At 37.6% G+C, this 9,845-nt stretch overlaps 1 protein-coding gene across 1 annotated transcript in view; it reads right to left on the bottom strand.

Moving 5' to 3' along the window:
- Window positions 1–1,386: 1,386 nt before the first annotated feature.
- p53 overlaps window positions 1,387–9,845 on the bottom strand; it is a 104,419-nt gene continuing 95,960 nt past the window's right edge. The window contains exons 11-12 of the mRNA XM_067762620.1: window positions 4,392–4,700; window positions 1,387–4,323 (exon numbers count right to left, since the gene is read on the bottom strand). Coding sequence (XP_067618721.1) covers window positions 4,304–4,323; window positions 4,392–4,700 — 329 coding nt within the window. The 3' untranslated portion in view covers window positions 1,387–4,303. The remainder of the gene's footprint in view (window positions 4,324–4,391; window positions 4,701–9,845) is intronic.

The raw sequence follows: 9,845 nt of genomic DNA, 5'->3' as shown, positions 1-9,845 counted from the left end.
ACCCACCCAGAGTTATTTTTACAAATGGCGGCCAAAGGCCGCCAACGCAGGCAGGTGTTCTGTGCAAAAAAATTGTGGATCGGGCCTCATATTTCGGAGCCTCTCGGGCCATTTTGTGGGTTTATGTAAATGTTTTTCGACAGAAATAAAATTTTTAATTTCCGCTTTCGAATCATAAAAACGGAGATCGAAAAGCGTCTTTCGATACCACCTTTGCTAAGAGTTAGATGGTGCACGGGCTCATAAAACGTTACCAAAAAAAAACACAAAATTTGAAGCCGGTAGTTAAACCTCTTTTAATCAACAATTTTGTACACATTTATAGAAAAAACAACGTTTACATTACTTCATTTGAAGCTCGTCATTTGTCACTTAAGCAATTTCTTACTTGGTGCTAGGTAGTTCCAAGGGATTGCAATGATCATGCGAATGTTTTCCGTATTCGCGACATGTCAATCACCAACATTTTTGTCATCTTTGCCAACTAAGTTGAGTTGTACACCGTAATAGGGGCAGTGATTGAAAAGAAGACTTCGCTGGAATTTTTTCACTTGTAAAATTGGAAGAAACGCAACAAAATAGTTCCAGTAAATTTTTTCACCATCGAAAAATTACCCCTTTGTACAAATTTCTGCTAAAGTACATTAACATTAAACCATAATAGCTCAACTTGGCACGGCCGCTAGAGAAAATGCTTTGCGGAACGGAAGGCGATAACTCCAGCGGATAACAAAAGTAGAAAAGATGTCATTTGGCAAAATAGCTGGCTTCGAATATTCTCCTATTCCCCAATTATTGTTCACCCTAGGAGAAACGAGTTGGAGGAATTTTTCCGCTGGAATAAAAAAAACGGGAGAACGAAATTCTGGGGAATATTTAGAATTGAGCTGAATATCAACGGGACATGGGCTTACTTACTTACTTAATTGGCGATTAACCGTTTACATGGTTATAGCCGTCCAACAGGGCGCGCCAGTCGCTCCTTCTCTGTGCCAACCGGCGCCAATTGGTCACACCAAGAGAGTTTAAATCGTTTTCCACCTGGTCATGGGATATGCTTCAAAATAAACGACTACTTCCCTAGCCTTTCCATTTGTGATGTGAACGAAGCAAATGTATGTTATATTGGCTAAAGTCACAACCCTATTGACTGTCAAATCGAATCCGAATTGGTGCTAATTGGATGCAGAGCGGGACAGTTAGCAGCAATTCCTATACCAACAGTGCTTAAGTCTAAGAAGTATGTATATTAAGCAAAAGCAGCGACTTTCTAAGAACCGCCAACGACTGATCCATTATGGACGCGTTCAAAAGACTTGCAAAGGAGGCAATTGCCATTTCCTAGGATATCACAATGTCCAAATTAGCATGAGTACCGCCTCGTAATGAGATTTTTTGCATTGTTTTATTAATTTATTTATTAAGTCTATTGTTTAGAAACCTTACAGACTAAGACGTACACAGGTTTTAATTATTTTTTTGCTGCAGGGTTCAACTTTTTTTACTTCCTAACGAACAGGGGTTTCTGTTCTAATAACAGTTACATCGCACATTTTATTGTAAACACATAGAATTCGAAATTTAAATATGCTTCATTGCAAAGAAAAAATTCAAAGACCACAGTGCCGGCTATTTTTGCACCAAAGTATCTAATGTGTGCAAACATTACCCCACCAGCCGGCTGTTTTGGGATATCAAAAAATCTCGAAAAATTAAAAATTTGATTCACATCTGTTTACAATAAAACGTGCGACATAGCCATCACCATGAATTGTTACCCTTTCTTTCGAATCAGCAAAAACGAAAATACTTTGAAAGATACATATATTAATTTATAAGACACTCTTTTATTATTAAAAGATAATTTCTTTGATGTGTATCTTTTCACACCGAGTTTTAGTTAGATATTACAAATTTGTTATTATTATCATTATTATTATTATTATTATTATTATTATTATATATTTAGCCTTAAAATAAATTTTAAGACTAACAAAAGAGAGCACTAGCTGCTATGGCTATCAGCTCATTACAAATTTAAAGTAGTCAATACGATAAAGAAAAAAATAATACATCAAATTCTTAACCATATACTTATCTTCCTTTTAAAATTTTCACAATTTTTTCATAGTTGTTACAATTAAAGCAACTGTTTTTCAGTTTCCTTATTAGAAATTAAAGCCAATCTATTAGCGAAAGTGGAAGATAGATTTTGACAAGAAGCGAAACAAATTCATTTGAACATGAATTTCATTGCATTGCGTTTTTTTTATACACACTTACGGTCATTACAGCTATGTAACGAAACTTTTTAGTTATTGTGACTAACATCGACAATTCCTTAACTCATTAGGTGGTATCTTAAGAAGAGAAAGCTCGAAAGTTCCTTGCAGTTTGCGTAAAATAAAAGTAATAGTTTTATCCTTGAAGAAGAAAATTAATATAATTGCTTACGAAGTACAAATCACGCAAAATATGGAAATTACAATAAATTATTCTTAAAAAGATTATGGACGAAATATATTAAATAGGTGACTTTGTCCTCTCATTTTCGAAGTGGACGACCACGAACTTCCGCGGAATTGAAGGATAACATAAACATGACAACTATAATAGGAACGGCACTGTTTCTCTTGAGAAAAACGAATTTGATGGTCCATGGCTAAAAAAAAACCCACTTTCACCACAAAAAAGCGATCCCGCACGCTAACTGGTATTGCTAAAACATAAATTGGACATGGAACGATTGGCCATGATTCATATTCTCTTATGAGTGCATAATCAGCTTTAATCAGTCAAGGTTCGCGCTGCGTAGTAAGTCCCAAAAATTTGGAAGATTGAGTCAAAACTGCGTTAAGGCAACAGTGAAGGATTCTCCATATATAATGGTGTGGAACGCATTAAAAACCGTGGGAATGGCTTAGATTTTGTTAATGGGGAGTTAAACTAACTCCGCCGCCTACACTGGCAGCATTCAAGACGGCATCTCACCAATAATTGAGGGCTAATCGAGCACAGTAATCTGAACGCAGCTGCGAATCCATATTTTGGTAATTTTGGGGCTAACCACGCATTACAAAACTGAATTGAATTTATTTATTTTGCGCTATTCTGAGAATATGACTCGTCGTCAGTCGCTCCGAGGCCAATTTCTTTTTTCGCAGAACCAGTTTAGTAGGAGGGAACGACTTTTGTACTAAGAAGTCTGGTTTTATTCTAGCCAGGGACCATATAATTATTGTACCCCAAGTGACAGCGGACCAACAATGTTATTTTTTTCATGTTTTTATTATCAATTCCGCGAAAGTTTCTGGAACAATTTTAAATGTATTCAGAGGAGCTATCCTGACGATATTCCTATTAACGCGTTCAGTGGCCTTTCGTGGTTGTCCACTTTGATAACGTGTGAATAAAGTCCCCTATTCAATATATTTCGTCCAGAATCTCCTTAGGGACAATTCATTATAATCTTCTCCGCTGACCCTGTCCATATTTTGCGTGATTTGTTCTTTTTAGGCATTTATATTATTTTTTTCATCAAGGATAAAATTATTACTTATATGAAATATAGTTGATTTTACAAAAACTGCTACGGACTTTCTAATTTTCTCGCCTTAAAATACCACATAATGAGTTAAGGAATTATCGATATTAACCACAATAACTAAAAAGTTTTGTTACGCAGCTGTAGTGACTGTAGAAACGCCGTAACAGGGAAAACAGTTTCCTCGGCTTTTTTTTACCGCAAGTGTATATGTACTTCACTCACTTCCTGAAAGAGCAGCGCAATCGAAAAAAAAACAATCGGAATCCTTAGCTCCGACCTTAAGGTAAGATAGATTGTCACTCATTCATGGACTGATCTGACCCAATTTTGGGATTATGGCCTTCCTTCAGCAAATGAGCGATTTGACCCCTTGGTTAAGTTATCATTTTTATTTATTGCATAAAATGCAATAACTTGTATTGCATGTTTTTCTTGTGCTTTAAACTATATAAGATGTATAAAAGTTTGCACTTACAACACGCAATTTTTACTTATTTTCCATAAAACATACATATTAATTCATACATATTTTGACATATAAAATCAATTTGCTTAAAGAACATTTTTTACACTTTTTAAGAAAAGCAAGCCTTCCTTGAAATACAAAAAGCACAAATGTTAAACTAAATTACACAAAAACAAAAAAACAAAATCAACAAAAAAGTTAATTTATATACTGTAGTGACAAATATTTCTGCTTGGAAATGAATGCATACAATCTAGTAAATCATAAATCATTGTAGATGCTGTGTGACACTATGTACGCTGTAGTTTTTCTGCAAAGAATAATACAACGCCGATTTAGTACAAAAAATTTTATAAATTTAAACTAGCTATTAATTACCTGAATACCGCTTAAGTTTACGAAACATTTTATTGTCATGTTTGGATTTTCTTGGTTCGGACAATATTCTGCACGCTAGATGCCCCTTGATAGCTGTTACCGCTTCGTACATCATATCTTTATCCAGCTCGAGCGACAAACGGTATTTGCCACTAGGCATTAGTTGCAAACCTGTATCTTGAGCTGGACTTATGCCACTATCACTGTTTTCCCAATCGCTACAGGTGTCTTCATCGCCCGGCGCATCTAGTGAAATCGTCCTACGCTCATCTTCCAATTTAATTTCTTTTGCCGGGCGGGATTTGACAGCTGCGAAAGAAAGTAGATAAAAGAATTATTGAAATCAACTAAGTCTAAACATTCCACGTTTTATTTATGATTCAGATCAGTATTAGGATGATTTTAAAACCTTATTGGCATTATGTATGAAACCATTGGGCTAACAATTTTATATCAATTTATAAACTCCACCATTTCCAGTGGTAAATGCGAAAGCGTCACTTCGATATGAGAATGGTCACTTGTAAATAAGAAAGCGTCAAATGAAATTTCAAAAGCGTGAATTGCAATTGAGAATAAAATGTAAAGGCGAAAGCCTCATATGGAAATGGGAATAGTCAATTGTAAATGAGAAAGCATCAATTGAAAATTAAAAGGTGTCAATTGTAATTGGTAATAGTCAGTTGTAAATGAGAAAAGTCAACTGTGAATTGGAAAGCGCCATATGGAAGAAAGCATCAAATGAACATGTGAAAACGTAATTTGTAATTGAGAATATCAAAATGGTAATAAAGATTAGCTATGCACATATGTGCAACGGGCATATCCTCTAATGATAATAACACTTGTTGGCAAATTGCCTATGTTCCGACTGACAAATCTTGGAGTGAGAGAGCATTTCCATGAAACGACGCTGAATGCCGGAATGCTCCCGCGCAGTGTCAGTTCAGTTGATGTTCTCTCTTCTTCTCGTCCATCCACCGATTCATATGCATAAATATAACAGGTGTTGCTCTTCAAACAACAAACATACATTTGTCAAAAGTATGATAATGTGTCCCTGCACCTATGTTTTTTACTTTTCCCTAGAGAGTCTCAATGGGGCTCAACATCAGCTAAATGCTAAATGCAGTACTCCCGTTTGACCATTTTAGGTATTAGCTAACGCTTCTACATAGAACGCATGGCCCACCAAAACTAAGTAATTTAAATCGTTCGCCTACTCATCCCATCGTTGAAAAACTGACCTTAATGAAGTAGTGCATGCACTCATGCTAAACGGACCCTCTGTCGGTCAATGGACGAGACACTTCAGACACTGATATCTCGCCGAGTAAATTAATGTTCGAGAAATTACAAGTAGCGCTTTCGCATATTCAGTTTATGTTTTTTTATGTGCACCTGGTTGTTGTCATTTCCATATGCCGCTTTCGCATTTACGTCTGACGCATTCTCATTTAGATAGAAAGATGTAAGGCGCGATAACTTCAGGAGAGATTTTAGGTCGAGCTTCTCTTCCAATTTGCGTCGTGCTTTAATTTTTCCTACAAATTGACGGGACGGAACCTACTTATTTTATGCCGACTCCGAACGGCAACTGCAAGGCAGATGAGTTTTCACTGAGAGCTTTCCATGGCAAAAATACACTCGGAGTGCTTGCCAAACACTGCCGAGAGGAGACCAAAATTTCCGAAATTTTGATGTTGCTTTGCCCGGGGAGTGAACCCAGGATCTACGGTGTGGTAGGCGGAGCACGCTACCATCACACCACGGCGGCCGCCATATCTTTCTTATTTACAATTTATTATTCTCATTTCCATGTGTTGCGCTTTCTCATTTCGAACTGGCTATTCTCAAATACAATTTATGCTTTCGTAAGGCTATTTGAGGATAGAAAATATCTTTGCGCTTTCAAGCATTGCCCAACTAAATTTTTCACGTAATAAAAGAGCTTTTGCCTTTTTTGTAGATTTCTCGTGTAGTTTTGATACGATTCGATCAGGCAATTTCGTAATGTTATCAAAGGTTTCACCGAGATTCGAACCGCGAATCCCACGGTGAAACTGCAGTTGCCTTAACCACTAGGCTATCCTGCTTGTATTTGTTTCCTGGCTCGCAGCTTTTTCCTGTTAATCACGGTGTCCGCCAAGGCTGCCTCTTAAGTCGGTTCTATTCTCTTTTTACTTAAATGACCTAAGTGATCACTTTTGCTGGGGCGTCAGGTTTAAGAACATTAATGTGAACGTTCTTATGTACGCCGATGATCTGGTATTGCTTGCGGAATCACCTGTACAGCTAAAGGAAATGATAAACACCCTTTACAACTATTGTAGTCAATGGGCAGCAACTGTCAACTTGATCAAAGCAAAAATCATGATATTTAGGAAAGGTGGTAGTGCCCCCGGCTCATGGAAATGGATCTACGGTAGCGAGGTTATTGAAGTAGTTAACGAATACAAATACTTAGGTGCGCTTCTCACTTGTTAACTATCTTTTAATAAACATTTGCACTCAAAGCTAGTGGATGCTAAAAACGTTATTAACGCAACGTGGCTGAGCTATATTAACCGTCGCATCCGTTTGCCACAGAAAATGAAAATCTACAACTGCAGGATTTACGACTTCGGCCAAGTTGAGAAACTTCTTATATTTTTCGTAAAGAAACTGAGCTTCCTTCCCTCTACTACGCCAAACTACATGTTGTATTTGGAAACAGGCTTGCATCCCCTATATTTACATATGCTTCGCCTGCACATCCTCTATATCTCGTTGCTTTAGCCTATCACATGACAGACTTCCGCGTATTCTAGCAAAGGAGACTGTCAGCCTGGGGATTTCTTGGATAAACACATTACGCAATTGCCACCAGCTAATATACAGACCTTCACTTCCTCCCTCTTAGAACGCTTAGCTGATTATAATACAAATAGGTTTCTCGAAATGGCTCTGAAGTCTACTACCCACGACTTTTACCCGGCCCGAGTGCCGTTGGAGAGTTTGTATTTCACTGACGATTCCAGTGCAAATGCAGCCAGTCCGATTCTGCGGGCACGGGGAGGTATGTTGCATCTAAACGCAAGAATCTATAAAAACATATCGTCTCCACTTTGCACAGTATGTAGCTTGCAGGAGCCAGAAGCCGTTTTTCCCTTTATTGGCACATGTCCGATATATAACAACATTCGTTCCCTTTACTTGGTGAAAGAACTGTAAATATGCCCAGGGTGGTTGCCAGTTTAAATGGATTGAACTTCGAGGCTCTGGTCAAGTTTCTCGCGAATAGCTTTAAAATTAAGGGCTTATTATTAAATGAATTTTTGTAGCTCGATAGTATCTTATTTAAGACGTGGTGCAACCCACAACATACTCTATTATTGTCGCTAATATCTACTTTAATTTATTTATTTAAGTGTTTCGATGTACGCAAAAGCATATGTCATATTTTGTATCTGATTTTCTGGAAACAATAAATACATATATACTACTACTACTAATTTTTTCTTTAAATTATACTCCATTGAAACATGGACTGGCACGCCGAGGACCTCTCTTGTAAAGTTTTCTATATGTTGGTTATGCTAAAGTTGCTGTTAGGGCTCCATATAATAAAATTCTTACCAATCCATGTCTGTACATTGAAGATATCTAAGAAAAGTTTATAGGGAGCCCTTAGACTCAGAAACAACTGCATTGAACGAAGTTTTCACTATTGATTCTTTAGTTAGACATCTTTTCTGCTCAAATCCCTAGAGAGATTAATAGATGTGGATATTAAATCAAAGATGAACTAGGAATTATTCTCTTCAGCACAACGTGCTTACACCCAAGGCAATTCAGTCCATATTGCATTGCATAGGTTGGTCATGAATATAGAGAAAGCCCTGGTGTTTTTTTTTTGCCATAGCTGGAGCTTTCAACAATGTTTCGAAAAAAGCAATCATAAACAGTCTCAAGTCGATTGAAGTTCATCCGGCTCCATGTCAAGCTGCAAAATGATCACACCGCAATGGGGTATATGTGAGGCAACAACATCTGTAAACAGAGGAACGCCGCAGGGTGGGGTTCTATCACCAATGCTGTGGACGTTGGTTATAAGCCAATCGCAACCAAGCACCAGCCCGGCATATGCAGATCACGTTTTAGCCGTCAAAAGCGGCAGATGCCTAACAATCAGATCTCTGATGGGGCAGGCACTTTGGGATTTACATGCCTGGGCATCTGCGAACGTGGAAAAAAACGATCTAGCATTATTTACTAGGAAATATTAGGGACCTTATTGGACTAAGCCTAAGCTCGGATGGATGACCCTAAAAGAAAAATATAGCACAAAGCATCTCTAGGAGTTATAATAGATAGTAAGTTGTCGTGGAAACTCCATGTGGAAGAGAGAGTGAAGAAAGCCTCCACTTCTAGGCCATCCCGCCCTTCCACCCCCTGGATCCATGAGGAGTTTGGGGTCGCCAGAGACTCGGCTGTTAATGAAACAGGATTCGCCACGGATAGGTGAGGTTGACAATTGAGTTTAGAGAAGCTATGTATTGCGCTGGCAACCTTAAAAGGCTATTTTAGTCACCTCTTATGACAGGCATACCTACCGCGGATATATTCTTACCCCCTAACCCGCTGGGGGTATTCTTGTACAGCTCTAATTTTAATTAAGGTGTATTGTTGTTACTTAAAATTCGTGAAATTTTGACTGAAAGCTTTTTGGTTCTTTTTTAGTCTCATAGTATTTTATTTAACACGTGGTGCGACACAAAACGTACTCTGTTATTGTCGCTAATATCTACTTTAATTTATTTATTTAGGTGTTTCGATGTACGCAAAAGCATTAGTCATACTCTGTATCTCATTTTTTGGAAAAAATATACAGTGTTGGAAAAAATAATAGGGACAAATATCAAATCCATTATATCAGCAGTACTTCAATGTGTTTCTGCGCTTTATCATCTGCTTCAAGCATACTAATTCAGGAATTTCAGACCGCAGCACATTTTTCCATGGATGTATTCTGGTAAAAAGAAGTCTATTGGTTTTTGTTTATAAGGCTCAGTAGAAGTCCCATACTAGGATTTCTGACTGAAAGCTTGGCATCCGCCGATTTGTGCATAATCGTTCGGCTTCCTTAAATTAAGTTCTGTTTTCAGCTCTTTATAGGACAAAAAAGGGTTAGCTTTGCAATGGCGAATTAAATTTCCTTCATCGCCAGTAGAGATTTTTCGATTTTTATACTCAGTTGAGCAGAGCTCACAGAGTATATTAACTTTGATTGGATAACGGTTGGTTGTACAGGTATAAAGGAATCGAGACAGATATAGACTTCCATATATCAAAATCACTAGTATCGAAAAAAAATTTGATGGAGCCATGTCCGTCCGTCCGTCCGTCCGTTAACACGATAACTTGAGTTAATTTCGAGGTATCTTGATGAAATTTGGTATGTAGGTTCCTGGG

The sequence above is a fragment of the Eurosta solidaginis genome, chromosome 1 (assembly GCF_040869045.1).
Source record: "Eurosta solidaginis isolate ZX-2024a chromosome 1, ASM4086904v1, whole genome shotgun sequence".
NCBI classification, from domain to species: domain Eukaryota; kingdom Metazoa; phylum Arthropoda; class Insecta; order Diptera; family Tephritidae; genus Eurosta; species Eurosta solidaginis.
This window is presented reverse-complemented; position numbering and strand designations above follow the sequence as displayed.